The sequence below is a fragment of the Monopterus albus genome, unplaced genomic scaffold (genome assembly GCF_001952655.1).
Source record: "Monopterus albus unplaced genomic scaffold, M_albus_1.0 scaffold38.1, whole genome shotgun sequence".
Lineage (NCBI taxonomy): Eukaryota > Metazoa > Chordata > Actinopteri > Synbranchiformes > Synbranchidae > Monopterus > Monopterus albus.
This window is the reverse complement of record NW_018127918.1, coordinates 2624385-2652093: the sequence shown is the minus strand read 5'-3', so window position 1 is coordinate 2652093 and position 27709 is coordinate 2624385. Positions and strand designations below refer to the sequence as shown.

At 38.6% G+C, this 27709-nt stretch overlaps 3 protein-coding genes across 7 annotated transcripts in view; 1 reads left to right on the top strand and 2 right to left on the bottom strand.

The window, feature by feature from the left end:
• On the top strand, positions 1-27180 carry arhgef12b (Rho guanine nucleotide exchange factor (GEF) 12b). 3 transcript variants are annotated; one of them, XM_020598574.1, is made up of 36 exons: positions 1-725; positions 6968-7059; positions 8727-8825; positions 8907-8956; positions 9202-9259; positions 9679-9887; positions 10219-10344; positions 10637-10762; positions 11044-11142; positions 11540-11650; positions 12349-12447; positions 12583-12625; positions 13240-13345; positions 13471-13608; positions 13721-13753; positions 14124-14238; positions 14755-14860; positions 15188-15421; positions 16868-17018; positions 17622-17791; positions 17879-18025; positions 18313-18398; positions 18838-18963; positions 19220-19334; positions 19412-19512; positions 19603-19680; positions 19892-19967; positions 20168-20335; positions 21136-21223; positions 21309-21383; positions 21459-21538; positions 23100-23369; positions 23562-23774; positions 23862-24052; positions 24440-24512; positions 24611-27180. In XM_020598574.1, exons 1-36 carry the CDS (start codon positions 694-696, stop codon positions 24625-24627), a joined length of 4101 nt encoding a protein of 1366 aa, XP_020454230.1. In that variant the 5' UTR covers positions 1-693; the 3' UTR covers positions 24628-27180. The 3 variants fall into 3 exon arrangements, with proteins under 3 accessions (XP_020454230.1, XP_020454231.1, XP_020454229.1); XM_020598573.1 differs by having other exon boundaries at positions 3-725; positions 21459-21553; XM_020598575.1 differs by lacking the exon at positions 24611-27180 and having other exon boundaries at positions 2-725; positions 21459-21553; positions 23975-24052.
• The window catches only part of rad51d (RAD51 paralog D), a 477561-nt gene that overhangs the window by 230496 nt on the left and 219356 nt on the right, over positions 1-27709 (bottom strand). The window lies entirely within an intron of this gene.
• LOC109959351 (N-acetyltransferase 9-like) overlaps positions 1-27709 on the bottom strand; it is a 561041-nt gene that overhangs the window by 506172 nt on the left and 27160 nt on the right. The gene's annotated exons all lie outside the window — the stretch shown is intronic.

Below are 27709 nucleotides of genomic sequence, written 5' to 3'. Positions count from 1 at the left end.
GGGGAGGGAGGATAAAGCATTTCCTTTTTTCCAATTCCATCACACTGCGGAGCAAAACCCCAGGCTGCTGTACAAAATAGTGAGGATTAAAGTGAACAGACCTAGAGGATGCAACAGAAACTTCCATCCAGCACAGTGGGCGCTAGACATTGTGGAAATAAGAGGATAGAGTTCATCCTGGATTTAGCAAAGTTTGACGTCTTTTCTTCCGTGGACATGAGGAATAGGCTGGAGTGTCATCACTGAAGTGTTGCCTAAGGGAAAGCAAATCTTTTCACATCTGAGACTTTGGGTTCATTTAAGAAAGTGCAAGTTGAGGGAAACATTTTCACCAAGTTCTCGACGGTTTTCCAGATCAGCAGATCCAGACAACGGCTAATTAAATACATCACACCCTAAAGAAAAAAGTAGCGCATTTCCTCACTTTTTGCAACTTAGGATTTTAGACTTCATTAAAGTCGCTGATATGAACACATGACTAACTTTAATTTTCGTTCTGGGACTTTAATGCAAACACTCCCAAGAATAACGGGGTGTGAGAGTCTTTGTGCTGGATATCTACTCTGTCGACATTTTTGGATATGGACGGACACAGAGGAGACTGAGTAAAGAAACCGTTTTAATAAGTAAGATTTAGGCATATCATAAAATGTTATTTGGGTGAAGTTCCTGGAAACTCGTAAGGGAAGTCCAATGAGTAGCACACAGTCAACACTCACCGACAGGTAGGCTACAATTTATCCCATTTATCCCAGTATTTAGTCTTCTTCATTTGAATTTAGTGTTTGCTAGCTTCAGCACGTTCATTTAAAAATAAAATAATTGATACTACGTTAAAGTGTCAAGTCTTCGTTTTAATTTGAGTAGGGTTACATCAATATTGAAAGAATACTGAAAGTATGCCCAAACTGCAAGGGTTCAAAAGTTATTGGACACATGGATACTAAATGTTTCAGGCTTCGTGCACACAAGAACTCAGACATGTGTCAAAGCTGATTAAGGTGGAGTTATCTGTCAGTATGAGGAGTGGCCTCAACAGGTGACCATGCAAGTGAAGGCCATAATAATAAGGCTGAAAAAAAAGGTAAAATCTGTCCGAGAAATACCTGATGTAGTTTATTTACCAAACAAGCCTACAGCAGCTGTGTACATTCTAAATAAGCAGGTGCACAGGAAAAACCACAAAAAAACATCTGGTAGAGTTCAGAAACACAAATATTCTATGTTTTGATGATATCAAAATGATAGAAGGAGGAAAGTGTGGCGGGAACATCAAAGCAGTCATCTTCATCTGTCACACATGGTGGCAGTTCTGTTTTAGCTTTAACACGTATCACTGCAAACACAACTGACACGCAAGCATTTATTGATTATTACACTGCTGTAGCAACAGGATGGAAAGAAAGGAATGCAGAAGCCTTCTGTGTACTCAGATTTAGCCAAATGCATCAAAACCTGTTTCAGTCAGCAGAACAACGATCCTGAATGTACTGTCAAAGTAACTACACAACTGTTCAGGGTGAAGAGGTAGAATATTCTTGACTTGCCGAGTCAGTCACTTGATTTCAATTTGACTGAGCTGCTAAAGCCTTGACCTAAAGGCAGAGAGACCCCATAACAAGCAAGAGCTGAAAATGGCAGCAGTGAAGACCTGGGAGAGCATCAACATGGAAGATACAAAGTGTCTGGGTCCAAGTCTTCAGCCACTGATGGCTGAAAAGGATTTTCCACAAAATATCTACTATTTTGTTTGACTTCATGTATATTTGTCCAATTACTATTGAACCCTTAAACACTGGGCACATACGTGTTAAACGGGCTGTATCTCCCATACAGTTTTTTCCATCCATTTGTTGTTTTATTTCAAATTGAGTGTGCTGAAGAACAAAACTTTATAACTGTCTAAATACAGTGCTTGCTGTCTGGACTGTACCTCCAAATATTTGTTTGACACTAGAGTCACGTGGTTGTCAACAGGGTTTATCCACGGGCCTTATTGACAATATGGCGTTGCAACAGGCTGTAATGCCATAAACATCATATGACTTAAGCTTTATTGATAACACGCAACAGAGGCTGACATAAGGAAAATAACATGTATTTTGAGCCTCTTTTTTTCTGCCTGGTTCTTGGCAGAGAGATTAGTCCCTGATTAAGTCTGGCAATTCTGGAGTTTGTTGGTACCAACCTGGAACATTTTGGGTTTTTTTCCTCTTCTGTCAGAACCATATGAGGTGAATTGTTGTAGAAACATTATTGGTTGACTTTCAGCTTTTCAAATTCCATTCTACATAACTCACTTGTATATTTTTATACTCCGTAATCAGGAGCTTCCTCTGAGGAAAAGCCAAAATAAAGACACCCATGGCTGCCTTGGAAAGTCAAACAAAGTCATTTGATTTTTTTTTTTGCCCTTCAGTCTGCAGAAAAGCCTTTGGTGTGCTTTGCTACTTTTTGCAACAATTGGCTTCTTCTATGCAGTTTTAGTCCTTTGTATATAAAGGCTATATACAGTTTAAATTCCTAACAGACTGTGCAAATGGAAAGCATGACAGTGCACAAATATAACAATACTGTTAGACAGGTTAGATTTGCCATTTGAAACAAGTCTCTCTTTTTTCAGAACAATGGAGGGATTATGTTGTCTACAGCCACATTTGGTTGAAATACAGTAACTATGAGCCTGTAGCATCAGTAACAAGATGTATATCAATGGTCCAACTCCAAAGAAGTCATCTAATTGTAACCCATGAACACAACATGAAAACTATAGCACCAGCAAGTTTATAGTTTCCAAATAGCTTAACGTAATAGTCTAACATTAACACTTATTTGCTTTCTTTCCAAGATGGAGATGAGAAGACACTTATGTCTTTGCTTTAAGTGTGTAGCTGGAATCAGGACGTTGTGTGCCTAGCTTAGTGTGAACAGTGAAAATCGAGGAAAACAGCTCTGTTAAAGGTTGAAAAATATCAGTTGCTCTAAAGCTCCCCATGTAACATTTTGTTTGTTTATCCTACACAGACAAATGCAAAAACAACAGTTTGTGATTTTAGAGCTTTGGCTTTGGTGTTTATAGTAGTACAGTAGCATCCCGCTTTTGTTTGACAAGAAATAGTTCCAGAAAGTAACATCCCCTAAAATCACAGTGATCATTTTAAAGGTGCTATTTAGTGAGTTACCTTTGTATACTGGTTTTGAATGGAAGTGTATGAGGTGCATCTCTTCAGTAATTACAGCTCAGACAAAAATACTCACTGGACCATGTTTGTGTTTTGCATGTGTCCATTCTGAGGCTGCGACTTGTTTGAGATGAGATGAATTTATTTCATTATCTAAACAACACATCTGCCTGTGGATTTTGAACATCATTACTGAAGCATCACCGCAAAAAGGATTCAGTTGCCTGGCAACATTTGTGCCCACTCCAGCAGTGGTTAGGTCACTTCCTGGACATTGATCAAGGGTTTCTCAGGAACAAGTAACTAGCTTGAGCAGCCTGCAAGGTTTCTCCTAACATTTGTGATATTTTACTGTCTGAATGTGACAACTCCTGTCTGCCTAGCCTCAAGGGACAGACTAAAACCATCCTCTCTCCTGTAGAACACCGCAGAGGAAAACCATAATTTGAGTTTTTCTTTCTTTCTTTTTTTTGTCTTGGCCATTTCATTGATCAGTACCTGTAACCTTGTAATGTACTCTCCAAAATAATTGCTAAGATCTGTGGACACAGAAACATTGCTAAAAATAGGTCCAGAGAGGAACAGCTAGACAAACAGATTATTCAATAATCTGACAGATGCGAAGTGGAAACGACTACACAACTTTTTTGGTCACTTTTTATGTGTATGACTAAGAGCAACCGCATGACTGCCTTCTGCACAGTTCATTGTGTCAAGATGACAAAAGCACACAAAGACACAGTTACAGATTTACTAAAGGTAGTTTCCTATGTCCTCCCGTGTCCCCTAATATTTACTAAGGTGACACATTCTGCCCCAAACACATAATGCATTTATTAAACAAGTACAGCATTCTGGAGTCACAGTGTGCATTGACCATTTCTGGAGCAATGCTACAGAAAGAGAAACAGAGCAGTATCTGTGCAAAGATCAGAGAGGCAGCAGATGCAGTTGTAATGTCTGAAGCATACTTTGGAATTGTACATATTTAAACCATTAAGTGATGTAAGTAACGACTGTGGTCCCCCTTTCTGGGAAAAGATTGTCTCTCAGTTATCCTCTTTAATTGACTGTAAATATGAACAAACATGCCAGATTCATGAATTTGGTTTTGTCTGTCTAGTTAAAAATGATGAATGTGTAAAGTGGACCAGCTCTTTTGGTCTTTGTCACAAAGTTTTGCTGAGCTGTGTGTTTTCCCGCCTACTGACCTCCCACCTCCCCGCTCTATCCTACTCTGGGCTCTGACGGGAAGTGGTGACATCACTGTTAAACAATGTCTGTCAGGCTCAGCAGGCCACCAGTGTTTCCTGACTGACTGACAGTGCCACTGGTATCGATGCAGGATAGCTTCCAACCATACAGCACACTGTGACACTGCTGCATATGTCATAACATTTTGAGATGAACAGCATTTTACCCATAGATCAAAAAACCTGTTGTGCTATTGAGATGTTGTGTCTCTGTATCATTGCAGGAGTTTCCTTAAATGTATCACAGCATCTACAGTTTGTAGTTTCTGTGTTTACTTCAAGGATAACGATTAAAGCTAGAAAGGGTCTTCTAGCCTGTCCTCAATTAAGAACTGGCATCTTACCACTGGCGATTGACATAGGCAGATAAAAAGGCATTCATGAAGAATAGTGTTTATGTATTTCTGTCATCTATTGGATGAATCAAATTTTGTTTTTCATTACTGCATGTGACCTGAGAAGTGCTCTAATAAAAAAAAAAAAATCTGTTTAAGTATCCTGATTTGCTTTGGTTGTACAAAAATAACTAATATCTTGAACTGGCTTTCATTGAAGCGATTTTGTTCTATTACTGCCCACACTGAACTGCTTGATTGCATTATTCCTGAGAGTTCACAAGCTAATATTAAATTTGGATATTTGTGGTGATCCTGTGGTGGGAGCCAAGTGAAGCCAGATTCAAATGATTAGTTAATAGAACAGCCATTAAAATTCATAAAATAAAATTTTGGAAAGCTTTTGGAAAGAAAAACTTAAATGTGTCACCTAATGTCTGTGCAGAACTGTGGCACCCAAAATAGCTCCTTCGACTCTATTATTGTTATGTCTCAACAAAGCTTGTGTCATTTAAATAGAAAGATATATATATAGTATCAGATTTTTGCTTTGTAGGAGGCTTTGAGTTGATTGTTCTGATCAGTGTACACACTTCAAAGTCAAATTCTTTCTACATATTCAGCAGTACTTATTAGCTGCCACCCCCTGAGCAGGATGCCGTTTGTTCTTGTCTCGCCATGTCTTATCAGCTGCTAATCTCCTCCAACCACAGCAAAGAGGCTCCCTAAATGGGCCTTCCATTCTCAGAGAAAGCGACAAGGTTATCACCCTAATATTCTCCGGTTCAACATAATTTCACCTTTTCTGTCTGGAACTGTGACATTTTTGTTGCGTCTAGGGGAGTTTAACTAGTTTCAGCCGCTCAGTGTGGTTCTTCTAGGAGCTTGACACCAGAAAAATGTTCTTGATTTTCTGTCTATTTGCCTGAAACTGATATCTCAGGATTTGACTCATTATATTTTTTCTCTGTACCATGAGAATAGTTTAGACAAGATAGTTCACACACTCTGGGAGCTGTGGTGAAATTTATTTAACCCAGTCTTCTGTCTTCTCTCAAAGACACTTGTGCCCCTATTCCGTTTCTTTCCCAGCCTTCTCCCACATTCAGGAAACTGGAGCCAAGCCAAACACCCCTAGTCTCTGTTTCCGGGAATCTGTCCCACAAAGCCACAGTATAGTAAGTTGGCTCTGACGTGGGAGCCATTGTTTGAAGCCCAGGGCCCCCATTGTCCAAGGGAGGAACAGCAGCACAAACAAAACCTCCTCTTGTGGAATGAGTAGGAGGTGCTGAAGGGGGATGTGCAGAAGGAACCTCTGCTATTAATATACAATCAAGTTAAGCCCCCATGAGGGAAATATATATTAAACAAGTTAAGGGTGGTTTACATGGAAGCCATTTTATTGGCAATTAATTCAGAATTAGACATTAACTTTGTTGTCCAACTTACATGATTGCAGAAAAAAATACTGGTTTTCTATAGAAGGCATGGCTTTTAATGGCTTGTACAGTGTAAATTGGATTTTAAGGAATCAGATTGTTGCTCTTCAGAAGCACAGTAAATCAGCTCTACAGGGTTATTGAGTGATGGTGATTGTAAACTGCATGAGTGGCGAAAATGGCTGTTCTAAAAGAGGAGTGGTGAAACTCATGTGTGGTGCTAACAGTATTCAAATAGATTGTGAACTGTACGTTGCACCCCACTTCTCTCAGCCCTGTGACCAGTGATGTTGTGGATTCTGATCCAAGTATTAGTTTTGTTGCACTGACTGGCAACTTACGCCTTCATTCTTACTAGTGTACGGTACAGCGTAGCTTTGAATTGACCAACTTAAATCTGAGAAGAGCTCTAATCAACCAACCCTTTAAAAATGTAGAAGAGTAAAGTAAGTGAATTGGATTAAATTGGCAGTAGTCCGTACTATGTAACACACTGTATTTCTCTTTTACCTTCCTGTTATTAAGCAGCACGGTCAGCTCTGTTTGTGGCCTTTTTGTCATTTGCAGTATATACTATAGTGTATGTTTAAAGCCCCCAATAGTGGCTCCAGTTTCTCAAATTATTTTAAAATGCACATCACAGTTGACTTAGGAATTGCTTCAAAACTCAAGCCAGGAAGAATGTATTTGTATTTATATAGAGGTTTTTCAGGTTTTGTTTGGTATGTCTGTTCTTACTTTGTTGCATGTCTCTCTAGGACCCCAAGCATTCTGAACAAGGACCCCACAGACAAAAAACCAAAGAATGACAAGTTATCTGTCCCCCTCAAACACGAGTTTGACCCTACAGGTAAGAAACACCAATCTTATATCTGCTGTCTGATTTTAGTGATGAATTTTGTAATCATTTAGATGTTTATTTGTTTAATTTTCAATTTCCTGAAGTATTTATTCTGTCGAGAACTTTAAAAATCCAGTGTGAAGGTTTATTTGTAAATACCAAGTGGGGGAAGTCAAGCGTACGTTCACAGATGATAACTGTTTTATTTGCTTTTCATTAGCTTAAAGTATACCTTTCTATTATGAACAGCAGCGCATTGTATTTAAAACTAATGTAAAGTGACAAACTGTAATATAAGTTAAATATTAGAATTTTTATCCCTAGTCTTGTTTTTACTGTATGTTCTCTTGAATAAATTTCTCTCTCTAAGATATTATCTACCAAACATTTGATTTATGCTTTTAAAATAGTAATTTATCACAGGGGCTGGTGATGGGGGGGCCAAACAGAGATGGTGTGGGTGTGAGCAGTGCTCAGAAACAAGTTGTTAAGGTGGTTGCCTGGGTTGCAAGGTTGGCATTAATCCTTCCTGCTCTTTTCTTCACCCTGGAGTCTTGAGGCTCCCTCACAGAGGCCAGAAGACAACCAATTACCCACTCAGTTCTCTCAGATAATACTTTAAAGTGGGAGAAGGGAAAGGTTTGTGAGTCACCAAACTTCCTCAGTGGCTACATGAAGAACATGCCTAATGGAATTTCTTGATCTAGCAGATGATCTTTGCAGATATCAGGGTGCTTGGTGCAGTCAAATGTTTGAATATGAGCTGAGTTTATAAATGGAGCCACAGATTTCACGAGGTCATGAGGACTGGGCAGAGTCAGATAAGCACTATAAGCTGTACTCCTAGAACTGAGTCATGGGAGTTTTTCTTGTGTGGTCCTTGCACAACATTTGATTTTAATTGGATATCTGGGCTGGATGTCACTTAACCCACAGAGGGTGGATTAATGGATATACAGTAAAGAGATGATACATTCTGTATTATTAAGTACTATTTCATGTGCACAGAATACTCTTAGAAACTGTCAAATCCATAATATTTGTTTCTTGCTATAGATTATTTCATATGCTACTACTACTACTCATCATTTGCAACATTTTCATTTATTTTCTTGTCTATGTGTGTGGTGTTATGCAGTTTTATTTAAAGATGACATATATGAATGGCACAATACAAGTAAAATTATATTTTGAATAAAATATTGTTGTTATGCATACACATTATTATTATTATTGCCGCATTGATCTAATTTTTAAAAGATAAAGGTCTTGTCAGCTACAGGATCAAAAACATTGTCACTGAAGAGCCAAGTTTTTGTTAATAAGAGAGGAGACTGCAATAAAAAAATTCTGTTTCAGTCCCTTGATTTGTCACTTCCCGTGTTGAGAATTTTTCCCATTTTTGCCTTTGCCACCAGACAACCAGTGTTACATACTGTATATTCTGTGCCAGAACTTCTGTCAGGTTATACTATAAAAATATTATGCAAAACATGTGTATTGTTCACTAATTTGAACTGCCAGCATAGTGTTTGTATAATGTAAAAGAATATGCATGGGTTAGGCAAATAGTGGCTATGATTAAGGTAAGAGTAAGTCCTCTGGAAGTGAATACAAATCAATGTAAAGTCCCCACTAGGAATGAAAACAAATGTGTGTGCGTTTGCAAATTACAGGTCTTGTCCAGCGTTGTGTGATAATCCAGAGAGATGAAAATGGCTTTGGGCTGACAGTCAGCGGAGATAACCCTGTGTTTGTGCAGCTGGTCAAAGAAGGTGAATACTTTCACACGTACATGATCAAAATACATTTACAGAAGCAACATCTTTGACTTTGTGCTGTCTTTTGTTTTATAGATGGAGCTGCAATGCGAGCTGGTGTCCAGACAGGAGATAGGATCATTAAGGTGAGGCTTATTTATTTCATTTTTACTTCCAGAAACAGAATCTGAACATACTATTTGGGGCTGAGTCATAAACAGTGCAAGAAAATCAGAAAGTGTTGAGAGATTGACAAAATCCATTGTTAGTGTTTTTATACAATTGTTGACAATAACAAAAATATAGAATATCACCAACCTTATTCTTTAAACAACTTTATGGTGATCAATGTTAACAATTCTCTCCTAATGCTTTTTTTTTTTCCTGACAGGTTAACGGGACCTTAGTCACACATTCAAACCACATAGAAGTTGTAAAGCTGATAAAATGTAAGTATGCGTTTCTAATTTAATCTTCAGTTTGCTGTTTCACATTTGAATTTCAATGAAAGGCTAAAACATCTACATATCTGGTGAGGTGTTTTGAACCCTGGATCCTGTTTTTTACTACAGTACCACATTTAAGCAAAGAGGAGGAAGTGTCAGTCACCATAGCTGACTGTGACAGGCTGAGACACGTCAGTCAAACAAGCCAGCCTCCAAAAGCAGCTGTTTATGTCTTAGCTATTAAGACGTTTCTTCTGCAAAAATAAATATGTCTATTTAATTTCTTTAATTACGTTGTCTTTTTTTTCTCCATTCACTTTTCTGCTGGAGCTCTTTCACTGAGCTGGTGCTGGTGATCATATCTTCACAATGACTTAGATGGTTTTTAACATGGTTCCTTTCTCATGACTCCTGTCTGGCAGCGGGTTCCTATGTAGCTCTGACAGTGCTGGGGAGGCCTCCGGGGCTTCCTCAGATTCCCCTGGAGGAGGAAAAGGAAGAGAAAGAGGAAGGAGAAAAGGTCAACTTGTCCTCATCTCTCTCAGCGCCGCACTCACCTGCACTGCCAGGTGGCGAGCGATGCACCCCCTCGATCAGCAGCCCCCAGGAACACATGACCCCCCCTCTGCCTGTATGGAAGAAGAAGTATTTTTTAATGCATGTGACATGTATGACACCTATCAGAGCTACCCCTTTAATAAAGGATGGAACAGAGTAGAACTAACATTTTAAGGCAGTCCTGCAAAACTGCCAAGCACATCTTCTGCTCTTTTATAATACAGAAATATTAACATCTATGAATCTCTGAATTTCAGTTAATCACTATTCTACAGTCACAAGAAAAATAAATCATTAAAAATGCTGCTTGCTTTAGAAAGAAACTACTGTAAAGGAGCTAATTTCAAGGTGTAGGAGAGAAATTTCCTTACTTTAAAATGACCCAGTGGACATGTGTGTTTCAGGATGGAGCCACTGTATCCAGAAATGGTGAGGCTGAGGATGTGGACAGTGGATCTCCCATGAGGGAACACAGCTCATTCTTGCGGGGTGACAACGCTAGCGACTGGCCCTCGGCTAACAATAACACTGTGGGTATTCACAGATCACAGCAGTTAATGTGTGAACCACATTACCCAGACACACTGTATTTACTTTGTCTAGTGTGTTTTTATTTTAGTTTTATGTGAGTGAGGGTTTTGTGAAAATCAACCTCACACTATAACCTAAAAGTGAGGGGGACATATCCCCATCATTCCCACTGGAAATTATGCTGATATGGGAATGTTGTTAAAAATATATTCTACTGTAGAGGTACCCACAGTCTGATATTAAATACAACAGAAAGCCTCTCTGGAAATGTTCTGTCTGGGTGTTTGTTAGATGAATGGCAGCCTCCTCTCAGAGAGTCCTGGCAAAAGAGAAACACCCTGTCAGAGCCCGAACATCAGCCTGCAAGACAGATTCAGTTCCTGCTCATCGCCTGACACTCAGGACACAGTTGACACTGTAAGATATGCTCTCCTAAACACTTTGTTTTTGTAAAAAAAAAGAAACGAGGGGGGCCTATATAGGGTGGTCATTGATGAATTATTACAAATTCATAATATAAGTAAGTAAGTAAAAAGTAAGTAAAGGTTTATTTATATAGCACCTTTCACAGAATAAGAATATTTTAGTTTTGCCTAGATACAAGGCTAGATATACTCTGCCTATTAATGTGATGCTTATTCTTATATGAGGCTGTAAATTTATCTTTCAATGAATTTAACCCTGAATACATCACTTAGGACACCAGTGCCCAGTGCACTGTGGGTAATCCTCCCTACCTCCTGAACCCCCAGATCATTGGAGCAGAAGACGACTACTTTGACTGTCAGCAAGAACAGGTATTTTGAGAATCTACAGGTAGACTAATTGTAGAAAACCTTAATTGGTTACCACTTTATCTTCATGTATTAAATATGAAAAAATGAATGATGCTTATGCATTTGAGGGCTTTCATCAAACAATCTGCTGATGTGGAGTTTCACAAAAAGGTTTGTTTTAGGCCATAGGCTACATTTTGGGCTGATTGGGCCTTGAAATTTGAAGTACGAGCAAATAATTTTTATGAAATTGAAAGTTAATTTGGATATAAAATTTTCCAGATTTGCTTTCCTTTTTAACATGTTGATCAAAAATCACTGTACATTCTGACTAATCATTAAGTTCTTAACCCTACTGATCGATTAGGACGACTGGTTCTCCACAACATCTAACAAACAAGCTCTCTCCTTTTGGCAGATTAATGGACAGTGCAGCTGTTTCCAGAGTATAGACATGCTGAAGTCTCGGCCAGCTCACCTTGCAGTCTTCCTCCATCATGTCGTCTCGCAGTTTGACCCTGCACCTCTGGTACACGTGTAAACACACACAATAAACAGTAGATAACATATAATAATAGCAATGCTATTAATTTGGTCAGCATTCTGTGGGATCATACCACTATGAAAAACACTTTATTAGGTAGATAAGGAATTTTATCTAACAATTTATATTACAATTGTATTTAAACTTTATTGTTCCAGTGTAGCAAAATATGTTCTTAAAAGATTATACTGGTGATATACCAATTTTTTTCTTTTTACTTCATCTCCTAATATACTAGTCCAGTTTGTGGCATTCGACCCTAAGCCAGTAGATTCCTAGTGATGTAAATCTTTAAACACAAATGTGTAGTTTTATTTTTACAAAAGGCATGGTGACATCCTGTAACAGCTGGGCTCTGTTGTTTTAGTAGACATTGCTCAAACAACTGTTAAAAGTACTTTTGTTTGGGATTATTTTCACTTTCGTATTAATACGCATTTGGTGTTCTAGTGAGTATTTACAGCAACAGGAAGGTGTGTGGGGGATTAAGAAGATTAAGATAAATATTATTTTGATATAATGGACAAAGATTCAGCCACGTGGAAGGCCTTCGGTGATCTGGAAAAATAACAGTATTCTGCTGAGACAGTTTCTATTTTTCATGTTTTGGAACTGTACATTAAATGATATGACAAGTAGCACAATGACCATAATCTAAAGCGCTTTCTGTTTTCTTCTGTTAGCTGTGTTATCTCTACGCTGATATGTACAAGCAAACCAGCTCCAAAGAAAGCAGACGCATCTTCATGGAATTCCACTCCCTCTTCATGGATCGAACAGCAGTGAGTTTTTGTTTTCTTTTGCTTTTACCCCTCCATTCATTTCTTAATCTTAGACCAAGGTTTAGATTTCTTGAATTGGTTGTGTATTTGTTCTCTGAAACTCTAATTCTCTGTAACTCTTCTTGGTTTTTGCAGAATCTTAAAGTTCCAGTGCCTGAGACAATTGCGGCTGAAATGGGTATCTCTAATTTCCTCAGTGAACCAATTGATATCCTATAAAAAAATGTTATGTTTAATTATTTTATAACTCTTAGATGCTAAAATCCAGACATCCTCCATTCTAAACTCTGGCATTGATTTACAGATAGTCAGACCTTTCATGGATGTATACAGCTTTGTTACGCTGAGAATCGCAATCTACAATCTGTTGATTCCACAAAGCGGCTAATCTATAAGTAACTGCTTTATGTTTTATTGATACAGTCTTTTCCAGAGTATCACTGATTCATTCCAGTACTGTTTTCATGATGTGCAGTTGCTTTCAGAAAAGTACTGTATACTTCTGTGTTACTGTTTGAAACAGGTAGACGGTTTTGCGTGTATCTGATTAAGATATCCTTTTGGGTGTGTAGTGGAGGCTCCAGTGTGCATTGTACCCCATAATGTTAAACATGCAGCCTGAAAATGAATGCTCTGCCAGTAGTCTGGAAAATGCTAAGTTTATCCTAAGGCCATGAGCTTATTTAAATCAAAATGGTTTTCCTGGTTTTTGATGAATGAGCTCAGCAAATGTCATGACATTGAATTGCAATAAGATGTTCTCATGACTGTTGTCTGGGGGTTTTTACACAGAGAAGCGGAGGCTGGAGTTAATCCCAGAGGAACTCTGCAAGCAGTATACTCAGATGCTACAGGATACACTTCTACCAGACTTGCACAAGAACTTGGAAGACTTCCGGTAAGAGTCTGCGTAACCTTTTCTGGAAATAATGATTTTACTTACTAATTTTCCTGGCAGAAGTCTGTCAGTAGTAATGGCTGTACATGTCTTTTTTTTTACTTGTGTTATGTTTGTGTGTGCAGACAGAAACGCAGCATGGGTCTCACTCTGGCTGAAGATGAGCTGTTGAAACTGAACATAGAGCAAAGAAAAGACCAGCAGGCCTTGGACAAGGAATGCTCCTGTGCTGAAAACATCCTCTCCAAGATAGAGGATATCCTGTGAGTTTCCAAACACACACATTAACACAAGCCTATGTATGCGATGTGTGTGTTAAATTCTTATATTCCCTGGATGATTGTGTTTGTACTAACCCTGAGTTTCTTGTTGCAGGTTGACATCACAGCCCTCAGAAGAGGACAAGTGGTAAGAGGAAGTATTTTTTTTTTAAATTTCACTTCATCATTGAGGTGCAGGGCAGTCAGTGTGATGTATATTTTTGGAGAGGTATTTCAGATACTTTACTGTCTCACAAACTTTTGAATAAGAGCATCTTGTCAGTACCTAAATTACAATTTCATGTATACTGCATTGCATGTAATACCTCAAAACACAGCAGTATGACAGTGGTTTGAGTCTCATGTGTGTAAAACACTATGTGAGCAATTTAAAAATGTTATGTTTGTGAATAATAATTATAGAGATTCGTAAACTTGAGCCCTACAAATCTGTAAGTACTGCCGTACAATAAATAACAGTCTGATTGTTCTCTTGGCTGTGTCCTGTGCTGTTGCAGCCACATGATGCAGTATGTGATTCTCACCTATATGAAACACCTCGGGGTGAGAGTGAAGGAGCCTCGTGGCCTCGAGCATAAGCGAGTGCGAATCAATTTCCTGCCGAAAATTAAGGTGTGATCTCTTCTTTAGAAACATACTGACACAAATGTTTAATAATTTTTATATACAAAGACGCTAGCCAGTTAACTGACCAATTGTTCCGATCTGCATCTATTATCAGCACTACTGTGTAAATGTGTCATAAATTTTACATTAGACTATGACACAATATAAGCAAAAATACACAAAAGTTATAGGTGTATGAATATGAATTAGGGCTTTGTGATGTGGTTCATCAATATTTTCCAATATTGACACAATATGGAAAATCTAAGCTATAAATTACTGTAATTAAAACCATTTAATGCACTAAACAGTGCTCCACTGTTTATGTGTTACATCAGATAAAATTCTTCACACATAAAACTTAACTAATAGATTTTCAGTTACAATTTGCTTGGAATCATTCATTTAAATAAGAGCACATTATCCACTGGAAGTCAAATAACCAATGCCAGGCTTGCACCACAATGTCCTTCATGTAAATATTTTATAGTGAAACAATGAATGTGTTATTTTAACAAGCAGAAGACTATCAGGCTGGAGAAGGAGGGTGAGGAGAAGGTGAAAAAGCCTCGGTTTCCCAACATCCTCGGACCTCCTAGGCGCCTGAGCAGAGTGGATTCAACTTCAGGTGAGGATAAAACTACAGTTTAACGTTTTGAGTGTTATTGTTTTAATGCAAATACTGTACGTCTCATCACCTATGTGAGGTACAGTAAGGTTTATTGCAACTATAATAAACTGGCAAAAACATGCTAAATTCTGTCCCACTAAGCACACAAGTGATATAAAAACAAAGAGGTGGACACCGGATGGCACTGGCATTTCATACCTTCTGTGTGTATTTGAGAATGTACAAAAATAAGCATACTGCATACTGTATTATCACTGTTTGTGATTTCTGTATTTGTTTGTTTTCTCTACTGTTGTATGTTTGTGCAAATGGACGTGTGTACAGTTGGTAAGGCTGTGGAGATTAACAAGCAGCGGCCAGCAAAGCAGCCCTCTCAGCCTGCCTTTGGCATCCTTGAGCAGCTCGACTCTTCTGCCTCAAATTCTGGACGAAGCCGTGGAAATCAGCTCAGTGAGGGATCAGACACTGGTTCCCATGTTTCGCCTTCCACCTCATCTCCTTCACACAGCTCTCCCTTTGGTCAGGCTTCAGATACAAGTGGACAGGATTCAGACTCCAGTAAGAAATTCTTCTAAAGTTTCTCTTTAGCCGTTTTCACACATGAACTCCAGACTATGTCCACGGAATCAAGCCCGGACTTTGTCGAGAGTTGTCCTTTCACACGTATAGCACATACCTGAGGTAGTCCGTGTCAGATCACCTACGGGAAATGCTTCACTTGGTTTAACAAGCATGGTGGTTATACCTGAGTAAAGCGTGCAGGAGGCGGGACATGACACGGTTTTGTAATCAAATTAAGATTCTGGCACCGAATCTTAATGACAGAGGTTCCTGAATCTTGTGGTGTCTCTAGTTAGATATTTTTGTTGGTGTTTATTGTAAATGACAATTTTTCTTCACCATCTGATGTTTGTATTCTTCCTGTTTCATGCTGGTCATATGATAGATTGCCATCAACGTGCCCACTAGCTCCATGTGAATACTCCAGACTATACAGTGCTGTACTGTCACTCCAGCCCACTCAGACCTTATGCAGACTTTGTACTAGGCAGAGTTGGCAGAGTATAAGAGCTGGCAGAGTAAAGTCTGCTTAATGTCCAAGCTTGTGTTGGTCTCTGTTTAGACAAGGGCAGTTCTAACCTGAAAAAAGTACCTAATTGGGGAGTAGTACTTTCTGAAGGTCTAAGAACTATCGGGGCGAGGCCTGCGGTGGGTGGGAAATATGGTGCTGGTATTTGTGGAGCGGCTTCTTCAGGTGTTTGACCTGAGGGCAGAGCTCAGCTCCTCCACACACATGGAGCACAACAGGTTGAGGCAATGGAGAAGTGCATGACATCAGCTGAAGTGAAACATTGCTCGGAGTTAACAATTCTTATGCCCTTTATTGCACATGCAGTAAAACCTTTTCAAGAAAAAAAATACACCTGCTAAACAAGCATATACTTGCAGAAAGGCGATGATTTTAGCTACAGTCTGTCCTCCACTGCTGGTACATTTAACCATAGCCAGCACTTTACATGCGGCATCCTTACAACCCCACTGCTGACTGTTATGCTTTTATGTCAGCGGGGTAATTTGTTTAATCTTCCCTGGGCTTCAGCCCTGCTGTGGAAATGCACATGTGCTGGAGAGTCTTTTACCCCAGGGACAGTTCTTGGGCTTTAGTTCCTCGGAATAAAAAGTGCCACGAACTTTCTGGTAGTAATGCACCTTTAGTATCATATATGTATTGGGGTCACTATTACACTGTTCTCGATTAAAATAAAGTAAGGTTACCATAAATGTACCCTTGTCAGAATGGAAACATTGAGTTGATTTTTATTTTATATTTCTTCATCCATTCATATGTAAAACAACACTTAATATCAGAATTTTTCATGCTCTTTTAATAATGAAAAAAGGAAATAAATGGATATTTGCATGAAATTTAGAATAGCACAATATGATCTGTATTCCTTTTTTTTATTTCTTCCTTAATGTACTGTTCTCCTCTTTATTCTGCAGATGTGTCTCCGATGTCCTTCCAGTCCAGACTGAGCGAGGGCCTGCTGCCTGGCGACCACCAGGACGGCTTCTCTAACCCAGCCAGTACTCAGTTTGACTTCAGTCCCTCCAACCTGGACCAGTTACAAGAGGAAGATCATGAGACTTTCAGGTGTTTCTAGAGTTTGTATTTTCTATTTAACTGAAGTCGGATGATGAAAGAAAGTTATTTTATATTAATTAATTTAAATTGCTCTGATGATACCCAACAACTTTCAGTAATACTGCATTTTAGAATATTTTATACAACAGTAAGCAAAGCAAAAATAGGCACTACATATTTTTCACCCATTTAAAATCATTCAATTGTATAAGTGTTAGAAAATGCAGAAAAATACTTTTATTTTAATAAAATCCAAAAAACAAAAAACTAAATTCACTATCGAATGAGATAAACAGAAACAACAAATCCTCACATTTGAGATCTTTTTCCTTTTACTTGAAAAAAGACTCAAATGATTTATCAGTTTTCAGAATAGTTGCAGATTAATTAATCCTTTCAGCTCTATATCAGTGACTGCCACAGGACACATCACAGCAGAGAATGTGGCAAGCATTTTGTCAAAGTAAATAATTCTTATTGTTGTATCACATTTTTGTCTTTTTCTGGCAGGATAGCAATTGTTGTAACTGCATAGAAAATCTCCATATACTCCTTTCTGCTATCACAGTAAACTTTTTTTAAAGCCTCTTTCTGTTTCTCTTTGGTCAACAGTAGGATGGAGGTGCAGTGTGGACTGAGTTCAGCAGACATCCACAGTGAAGACGACCAAGGAGGTGAGGCAGAGTGTGAAGAAGACCCTCTGAACTGGCAGAGTTTGGTCAGTCGAGGTGTCTTGGCAAGCCTAACGCCACAGGAGATCAAACGGCAGGAAGTCATCAACGGTGAGTCTCCAGCGCTTTCCAAATGTGGTATGAAAATCATCACATTTGCATACACGTTTTACTGTATATGCGTCTTTCCGTCCTCAGAGCTTTTCTACACAGAGCGTGCCCACTTGCGGATGCTGAAGGTGTTGGACTGTGTGTTTTACCAAAGGCTGAACAGAGACGGCATCCTGCCACCAGAAGACATCAAGCATATCTTTATTAACCTGGAGGAAATCATTCAGCTGCATGGTAACATAATTTACACACCCTACTACCACATAGGGCTGAACACAAATTATAGATTTCAACAGTTGTATTTTCAGAAAATTTGTTTGATTTGTTGCTTCATTTTACTCTTTCCTGCTTTTGTCATCTCTTTATAACACCACAAATGTATTTCTGATGGTCACTGACTCATCTAAGGTTTTACATTACAAAATGTATCCCTGATACAGGTCAAATCACCTGTATAATTATAGTTATGTCATTTCAGAGTGTAAAAGTATTTCAGAATTTCTGATCACTTTGCTCCACAGCTACTATAATGGAACAAATGACGGCAATCAGGAAGAGGAATGAGACATCGGTGATTGGTCAGATTGGCGACGATCTCCTGGGATGGGTAAGACCAGTTTCAATTCACGCAGGAGGGTAGAATTTAATGGTGGTGCACCTGAAACACTGAAGAGAGCTAAAAGTCAAACAAATCACTAAAATATTTATTAGACACTGGGTTTAGCAGCATTTAGGGCATGGGAGGGTTGTATTACTAGTTTCTTACCGATTGATTATCAGTAAAGTTTAATTATCAGTAAAGTGCAGAACTTTATTTGTTCCATTCCATTCCTAACCTAGAAACTATTCAAAAACATACCGGATGCATAAGAGTCCACATTTACCTCATGTCTCGCATTTTAATTAACACTTTTTCAATCTCTGTTAAACTGAAGTCAGTAAAACAGCTTATACAGTACTTTATTTTTCACATTAAAAGTATAAAGGAACTGGAAACACAGGAAATGCCACAAATGTAAAATGTTGTGCGTATGTGTTGATTCCAGTTCAGCGGGGAGGAAGAAGAGAAGATAAAAATAAGGGTGGGCACGTTCTGTAGTAACCAGCCACCAGCTCTGGAGCTCATCAAGACCAGGCAGAGGAAAGACCAGAGGTTCAACTTATTTTTGCAGGTCAGCAGAACATAGTACAGCACCAACAAAACTAGCTGAGAATAATGCTAAATAAAAACTTTTTTTTTTTTTTTTAACCAAATTTTACCTAAAAGCATGCTATATTTTTCTTAAAAGTTGATTGCTCTAAATCAGTTTATTTTTGGTGCTTATTACTGAATATGTTAGATATTGTATGCTTAAATTACTATACGTCTTATGTTATAAATGTTATTGATTTAGACACTCCTTATTCCACCTTATTGTCTTCCTTCAGGAAGCTCAAAGCAACCGTCTGTGTCGCAGGCTGCAGCTTAAAGACATCATTCCTGTAGAAATGCAGAGAGTGACCAAATACCCTCTCCTACTGGACAATATTGCTAAGTACACAGGTATAAAAGCATTTTGCTCATTGTATTTGTAACAGAGTGGGTAATGCAGGGAGAATGACCCGCTTATCGTCCCACAGAGGATGGTGAGGAGAGGGAAAAGGTGAAGAAAGCTGGAGAATGTTGCAAAAAGATCCTCAACCATGTCAACCAGGCTGTCAAAGAGGCTGAGAATAAGCAGGTGGAATTATATTAGGGTTATTTAAGTCTACAATGGAGGTTTAGAGGTTTTGCTTAAAAAAAAAGAGATGAACAAGTTCTTTCTCAACAGAGGCTCGAGGAGTATCAGAGAAGGTTAGACCTCTCATCACTCAAGCAGAGTGAAAACCCCATGATCCTGGAGCTGAAGGTAAAAAAACTAATGTTTTCTTTACTGATGCTCTGAACATAGAGCAATGAGCTCTTACCCTGCTGCATCACATTTAAAAATAGAAGACTCTAAAGGTATATCTGATACATCATGGTACCTTTGACTGTACAACATGGATCTAGTCATGAGAGGTGGTGGCATACTGCGGATATTAATGAAATTCTGCTGTCATTTGATTTTCTTCATGCAGAATCTGGACCTGACCAAGAGGAAGATGATACATGAGGGTCCTCTCTCTTGGAAAATCAATAAAGACAAGACCATTGGTACATACACACAATTGGTGCTTTGGTATATGACCCACTGTTAGCAAGGGTCTGATCTTTTGCGTTTTGTGACATAACAGAGTGAGCTGGGACAGGCTGATATTTAATAGCATAAACCTTTTACAACAGCTCAGGCTATGTGTAGCAGTCCCCTCTATATACAGACACACAGTTTTATATCAACAGTGTCTCCTTTACAGAAATGTATACAATCCTCCTGGAGGACATTCTGGTTTTGCTGCAGAAACAGGATGAGCGCCTGGTTCTCAAATTCCATGGCAAGAATCTGGTCAGCACCACTGACACCAAGCACATCTTCAGTCCTGTCATCAAACTCAACACGGTTTTGGTTCGTCCAGTGGCAACTGGTAAGAGTGACTGTACCTGTTGTCACAAGGGTTTCTGTTGGCAACTCTAACATGGCTCTAGAAAGCCAGCTTCAGTTAGTCTACCGCTTTGTTCCAGACTGAAATATCTCAGCAACTACTGAATGGAATGGTGCAATTTTGTACAGACATTCATGGTCCCCATAAGATGAACTCTAAAGACGTTTTTCATTTAGTTTCACCAGCATGTGGAGGCAAGTTTTCAAAAATCTAGGGAGATATTTCAACACCTACCACATGGGTTCGCAAAGAACTTTGCACACACAGTAATGGTTTCCAGAGGCTGAATCCTCATCACTTTAATGATCCTCTGACTTTTCATCTGGCACCAGCATGAGGCTGACATTTGTGGTTTTGATTAAATGGTCTTAATGAATTGACAGTCATGGGTTATGGTACAAACATTCATGCTCTCCTCAGGATTCAATGCCTCCTAAACTTCCCCTGGCACCATGATTAAGTCAGAGATTTAATTTGTTCAGTACTTTGGTTTGTGATCAAGCACCTGCAAAACTAATGACATTCCCAGCAACCTCAATTGTATTTTATGTTTACTGCTCATTAGGAAATTTTAACATGCTAAACTAAGACTGTGAACTAAACATTAGAATGTTAACATTGCCGTTGTGCTTATACTAAAGTTATAGCCTCACATTGCTGCTAGCATGACTGTAGACCCTTGTTCTTTTTTAATGTTTCATGTCTGTTGTCACTATTTAGTGTGTGCATTCATTCCTATGTATATAATGTACATTAATTGTTTGCATTTTTGTCCTCATCAGACAACAGGTCTTTCTTCGTACTGTCCATGTCAGAAAACGGGGCTCAGATCTACGAGCTGATGGCTCAGACGGTGTCCGATCAGAGAATGTGAGTCCTGCACCACAAACAGCATGTCAGCTGCATGCCGTCTGCTTTCTTCTCTCATCCTGCTGTATCACCTCTGTTTATGCAGGTGGCAGTGTTTAATCACACAGTGTGCTGAGGCCATGAAGGCCAAGCCTCATAACAGTGACACAGCTCAGGCTGAGTGAGTTTGCTAACAAAATTTTCACAGATGATGGTGTTAGGTTTTGATTTAGTTTCTAATGTGAGTGTTTTTCAGTGCTGAGCAGGATGCAATTGATATCATCAGCTGTGAACTGCCCAGATCGAACAAAGATCCTAATGGGACGTCAGCCGGAGGTATTCACTCTACAGGTAGCTGTGTGTTATGAATGTATCTGTCAGTACTGCAAAGATTCATTTTGGCAAAATGGCAATAATCATAACCTGGGGAAGTGTTAGTCACAACAGTGGATGTGATGCACACTCATGGAGGCAATTTAAGAATTTCAAATCCCTTAGCATCCAGTTTGTGCTGGTCTCAGAGTCAGAACTCAGTGAAATCTGAATACAGAGACATGATGCACACAGTTTTAGATTCTGTGTGATTTAAACTTGCTGAGGTTATCTTCAATGTCCATTGTGAACAAATGACCATAAACAGCTGAACAATGTGGCCAAGTCAGCAGCATTACAATATCTAACTCCAGGATGCACCCGTGCCTTCTGCATTATGTAGTATCTTTGCTTCATGTATCTTGATCTATGTCCCCCCCCCAAGCTCTTCTGTGCCCACTAGGGGAAGTGAACCAAAAAATCTGAGAACCTCTTAATTAGTCAATAAAAGTAATTGACAACAGTTGTGAGAATTGTTTAAGTATTTTAGCAAGCAAAGTTATCATGTATTCTTTGGTTGCACTTTCTCAATTGTCAGGATTTGCTGATTTATATTGTAGTAAACTGCATGTGTTAGGGTTGAACTGCTGGTTAAAAGACATTATTTTGAGCTGTGGGAAACTGTTTTTCACTATTTTCAGACAAACAAAGTGTGCTCCTGTTGATCTGTTTGCAAATTCCCCTCAGGGATAAACATACCGGTAGTTTTATTTTTATAAACTTAATTTAAAAACACAACAAATGGAATGAAAAAGCTCATCAAATAACTAACTTCAACACAGTCAGTTTTGTTCTACTAGAAATGTGCAATGACAATAATCACAATCAGAATCAGCTTTATTAGCAATGTGTGTTGGACACATGAGGAATTTAAATCTGGTACATTGACTTTCAGTGTGTATGTACAGTTTTCTTCTGTAAGGCAACGAATAGACAAGTAAACGAGTGAGAACAAAAAACAGAAAAAGAATGTGCATCAGTACTTATCAATATAGAAATATATATATACACACAGTTTAGGTGCAGTTTTTCATACCCATATATACAAAAGCATATTTACAGGTATTGCACTGAGGGTGGTGATCATGGGGGGAGCAGCTTGCTGGGTCTGAGGTGAGGTGGGTGAAGGGGGAGTTCTGCTTCTCAAACCTACAGTAAAACACATTCAGGTCGTCTGCCAAGTTGATGGTCTTCCACAGCAGTGGGGGATGGTTCCTGGAGCTAGTGATGTTTTTCAGGCGTCTCCAGAGAGATGAGGGGTTGTTGGCTGAAAATTGGTTACACTCCAATCTGTCCATCTCCTGTTCAGTCCATCTATTCACTGTTTTGACCACAGGCGTCACATCTAAAAGTATTCTATAACTTTCCTCAGGTGAATTTTTGAATTAGAACTTGCCATACAGTACCTCATAGCTTTAATTTTTTTACACAAGTTATTTAACATGTTACAGATACATACATGTTTTTAGGTACAATATTCCCTTTTCTCAATGAATTTCAGATAAAGATGTCACCTCTTTTGCAGACATTCAGGCTCCACCGATGAGTATCAACCCCTTTGATGGCATGAAATCAGAGGATGAGGAGGATGAGCTGGCTATGTCCGAGAGACACGAGGAAGAGGAGGAGGATGAACAGGTGGATGAAGCAGAATTAGAAGCCTTCCTGGATGGGCAGCTGGCAGACAGGTTGCCCTTCCTGCGGCAGGAAGGTTCACGTCAGGGCATTGCTATTGAAAACCAAGAAACTGAATTCATCATACCCTCCTCCAAAGCTGAAGATGCTCTACAGACATGTAAGTTACAAGTTAAAGGGTCAGTTCACCAAGTTTATAAAAACAATCTCACACTTACCTTTGTTATCTAGACATTTAGATAGTTTTGGGTTTATCTGGAGATGGTTTTGAGAAATGTGTCAAATGTATTTTTTGCAGAGTGGAAACACCATGAAATGGCATCATTAAATAACACTTTTGTTTCTGTTTTAGTGGCATTGCTGAAGCAGGCTATTTTCAACCACATGATGAGCAGAGAGGCAGAGGAGGAGAAAGAGAAGAACAAGCAGACTGGGACCCCAGGGTGTCAGCTGACTGCCTCCTCGACTGGGGGCCCTGAGGGGCTTCCTGCTGCATGTGATGAGAGCCAAACATCTGGTCATTTTTCTGGACACACAGACCCCCCTGAGACAAGTGAACGCAATGGTGAGGGAATCATTCTGAAGGTTTTCTGTGTGGAGCTTTGACTGTAACAGTTCTGATCCATTCCACCTGCTCTGCCTCTCTGCCTAGGTGGTTTTGTTGTTCTGGATTTCAGTGTGTGCTCCGAGGAGAGCAGCACAGATGATGATGGTGGAGGTGATGTGGGGATAGACATGAGAAAACTGCTGTCTTCTTCCTCACAGACAGGGGATGGCCCCAACCTCAGCCGGCAGCTTATGACCCACCTGCGCCTCCTACAGGCTGACTTGCAGTATCTGAAGGTAATGGACACTGCTGACAGCCAGTTTTGGTTCTAGACTGAAATGTTATAGGCATTCACATTGACTTTATAAATTATCTTTACTGTTTTAAATCTCAGGATCTTAGAAATTTTACAGTTGGTTCATGATAAGTAGTTTTTTGTCGTTTTGTTTTTCATAGCTCTCTTTTGAAGAAAAAAGAAATGGATGTATTTATTTTATATATATTTATTAATGTTTCCCCATATTAAATCAGTGTATATCACACATCTAATCACAGCCTCTTTCACCTCTTCATTCCTGCATTTTTTGCATGTGAATCAAATGCTGTTTGTTCAACTGTACATTTGCCTGATCTGTGAAGAACATTTTTTTTATGCTTTTTGTTTTTTAATGGTCTGCTTCCAGGAGGTGGAGATGAAGTACAACGAGCTGTGTCAAACACACAGTGACACGGCTACTGACTCAGATGACAACAATGGTGTGTTTCAAGTTTCTCAGTTACTTGAAACAATGAACTGATCATTTGATCTGTACATTTACTGGCATCTCAGACATCTTGTGTTTTGTATTTTTCAGATGGGATTCAGACATAAAAGACTTTCTATTCCCTCGGTCATATGAGAAAAGGTTTAAATCACTTCATCCTCAGAACTCTGGTTCAGCTCAATAATGGAAGCTTAGTGTCTGATCGGTGACTTTCCACAATTAGTGGAAGGTGTTATCATCATGTTGAGCAGGAGCTACTTCTTACAAGAGACACTGTGGAATTACCAGAGGATGGGTCAGTCACCTTTTACTATAATAGCAGTCAAATGCATAAACTATCTTAAACGCTGGATATTTGAAATGGAAAAGGAAGGGTGTGAAGTCACACAGATATACAGCAGAGAAGTATTCAGAAATGAAAAGAGGCATGAAAGCTGTGTCAGTGACCAGAATGATTATCTGATGATAAACATAGTTTGACTTGTTCAGGACTCAGAGTACTGTGTAAGCTTGATGTAAATATCTGCAATAAGAGATAAGAGCTATTCAGCCCAGTATGCTTCATAGTTGAATATGCTTAAAGATGGACTTCCTTATTTTGTAACAGCCCTGAAAGTTTCTTATCAGCATACTGATTGTTTTTTTTATTTTTTATTTCAGCAACATTCACAGAAATTGTTCAAAAGCTGTTATAATAATGATGATAATATCATTCTTACTGTTCCCAAATGTCTCAAAGGCTGTTTTATATTGTACTATATGTTTTTATCTTAACTTGGCAAAATGCTGAAATTGAGGAGGAACAGTTAGCCTGACTATGTCTAAAAACACAGCTAAATCTCACCAGTTAACAAATTGTGTTTTGATTGTTTAATTCATACACAAACAGTAATGTAAACATTAGTTTGTGGCTTTGACAGATCTAGGATAGCTGTTTCCCCCTGCTGTCACTCATTATGCTAAGCTAAGCTAACAGCATACTGGCATCTACATACTGAATGCACAGGCATGAGAAGGTGCTGTATTCACACAAAATCTCACTCTTGAAAAGAAAGTAGATAATCAGAATGGCGAACTGTTCCTTTAAACAGCTAAAATAGTTGAGGCATTTGATTGTAAAATTCATATTTTTTTTTGTCTAGGTAGATTGGATTGTATTTGTGGCGACTGGATACTGATTGTTGGGCAAATAGCATGCAAGTATAAAGCAGTATAGCAACTAAACTTCCTATTACACTTGAATGTAGCATAATATGGCAAACAAATAAAAACATCTAATGAGGAAGGCCAGGATGCACTTCACTGCTAAAGTTTCATGTACCAACCACCCAGCCAAACTAAACATGTCTTGCTAAAAAAATAAACAAACAATAGAGAAGGATGGAGCGGCAGATGGAGGAAAAACAGAAACTCCTTAATCTTTGTGTTTAAAAAAATGAATCAATGACTCATGGATCAATAAAGCGCCAAACATTGTGCAGTATGCAAATTGAAACAACAAAAACAACAGCTATGAAAAGAAATGCTCATACACTGTGTAACTGCTGGTATTTTTCTGATGCCACATGCATCTAATAGCACCACCTAACAGATTTTGCAGAGTGTGTGCACATTACATTTTAATGAATTGAACTTCATTATAGAATTACATTTTTCCATATTTGTATATGTCCATGATAGTGTGCACAATGATGTGAATGACAAACCTGAGTTTTTTTCCCTTTTCTGTACAAACACTAAAAATGAATTTAATCTTTTTTCACCTGAAAAAATGTCAGAATGTTTTCAGTTCCTGCAACCAACTATTCATAAAACCCACCCTCAGCTTGTAATGCCAGCTTGCTTTGCATTTCATTCCCAGCTCTTTGTCTTTAGGCAGAAAGATTCACTCATCAGACCTCTGCACCTCACTGTCATGGTCGTACCACAAGACTGCACAGGTGACATTATGGCTTTGACTTTTGGACAAAAGAGACAAAAAGAAAAGAGAAACCTAAAATATTTATATATATGAACAAGAACGATTGTTATGGACTGTTTTTAATGTAAAGAAATATAATGTACAATTATGACTATAGCAAATGTTTTTCGTGTTGTACTTGTTTTTTTTTTTTTCGCAGTTCAATCATGTAACGTTTTAACAGAAACTACCTAAAAAGAGGATGTTGTATCTGTGCTGCATCAATTTGTTTTGTAAATGTTCTTTTCAAAATGTAATTTTTATTATTACATCACTATTAACCCTGCTATCCTGTTTGCTGACTTTGGTGAGAAAACAAAGTGGCTCATTTTTGAGAGGAGACTGAAATGAAGAGAAAGAAAATGTACATCTTCATTTTAGCTGGTCTCCGGTGGAGAGTTTCAAAATCAATTTAAGGGCTCAGTTTGTATCTGGGACATGCCCACCACCAGCACAAAAATCTCTTTGGATCTGATTGCAGGCTGTATGGCCATGTTGCACACTTCAAAACTAAAAGTGGATTTTTTAGGAACCTCCTCTACATAAACAAATTAATCATTTTTAATTGGTTAATCCATCCATTTTATACAGCTTCTCCAGATCCAGGATGCATTAGTTAGTTAATTATATCAGAAAAAAATTATTGTTATATACAGTACCACTGGAATATTTTTTCCCCACACAAATGTGATATAATAAATAATTCTAGACCATCATTCTGACTGGTTTTTCTTTTGCGCGCTGTCTTAAAATATGGTTGATACCTCTGAGAAAATGTGAATCATATCATTTTTTAATAGCCTATCAGGCATGTATGTATACATTATTGCATTGGCATGTTTCACCCAAGCATCACTCTCTTTCAAATCCATTTTATGTAAAGGTTCCAATCCCACTCAAAACCCTTTAGAAGCTAATATCTCTGCACTGCCAGTGCTGTTCAGTGAGTCTGGTTCACAGGAAGCTTCCATGGCCCCTCTCCACATTAAGACTAGTTTTGGAGCAGAGTTCTACAACAAAAAATATTTGAAACAAAGTCTTATATTGTAGCTTTAATTTGGCAACAGCTATGAAATCAGACCATGGCTAATTTGATCAGTGCCTTCATTGTATTGTCAGTCAGATCACAGAGTTCGTTGCTTTGCATTACAAAGAGGATGTTGCTGCTTTAAAGGTCAAAGGTGATTTGTTTCATTATAGTTAAAGAGGCACTCCACCAGTTTTACACA

Coding starts and splice junctions, on each gene's coding strand:
- arhgef12b (XM_020598573.1), top strand. CDS start 694: ATGAGTAGCACACAGTCAACACTCACCGACAG. Junction 10,763..11,043: donor CTCAGGACACAGTTGACACT/GTAAGATATGCT, acceptor TACATCACTTAG/GACACCAGTGCCCAGTGCAC. Junction 18,399..18,837: donor GCGACGATCTCCTGGGATGG/GTAAGACCAGTT, acceptor TGTTGATTCCAG/TTCAGCGGGGAGGAAGAAGA.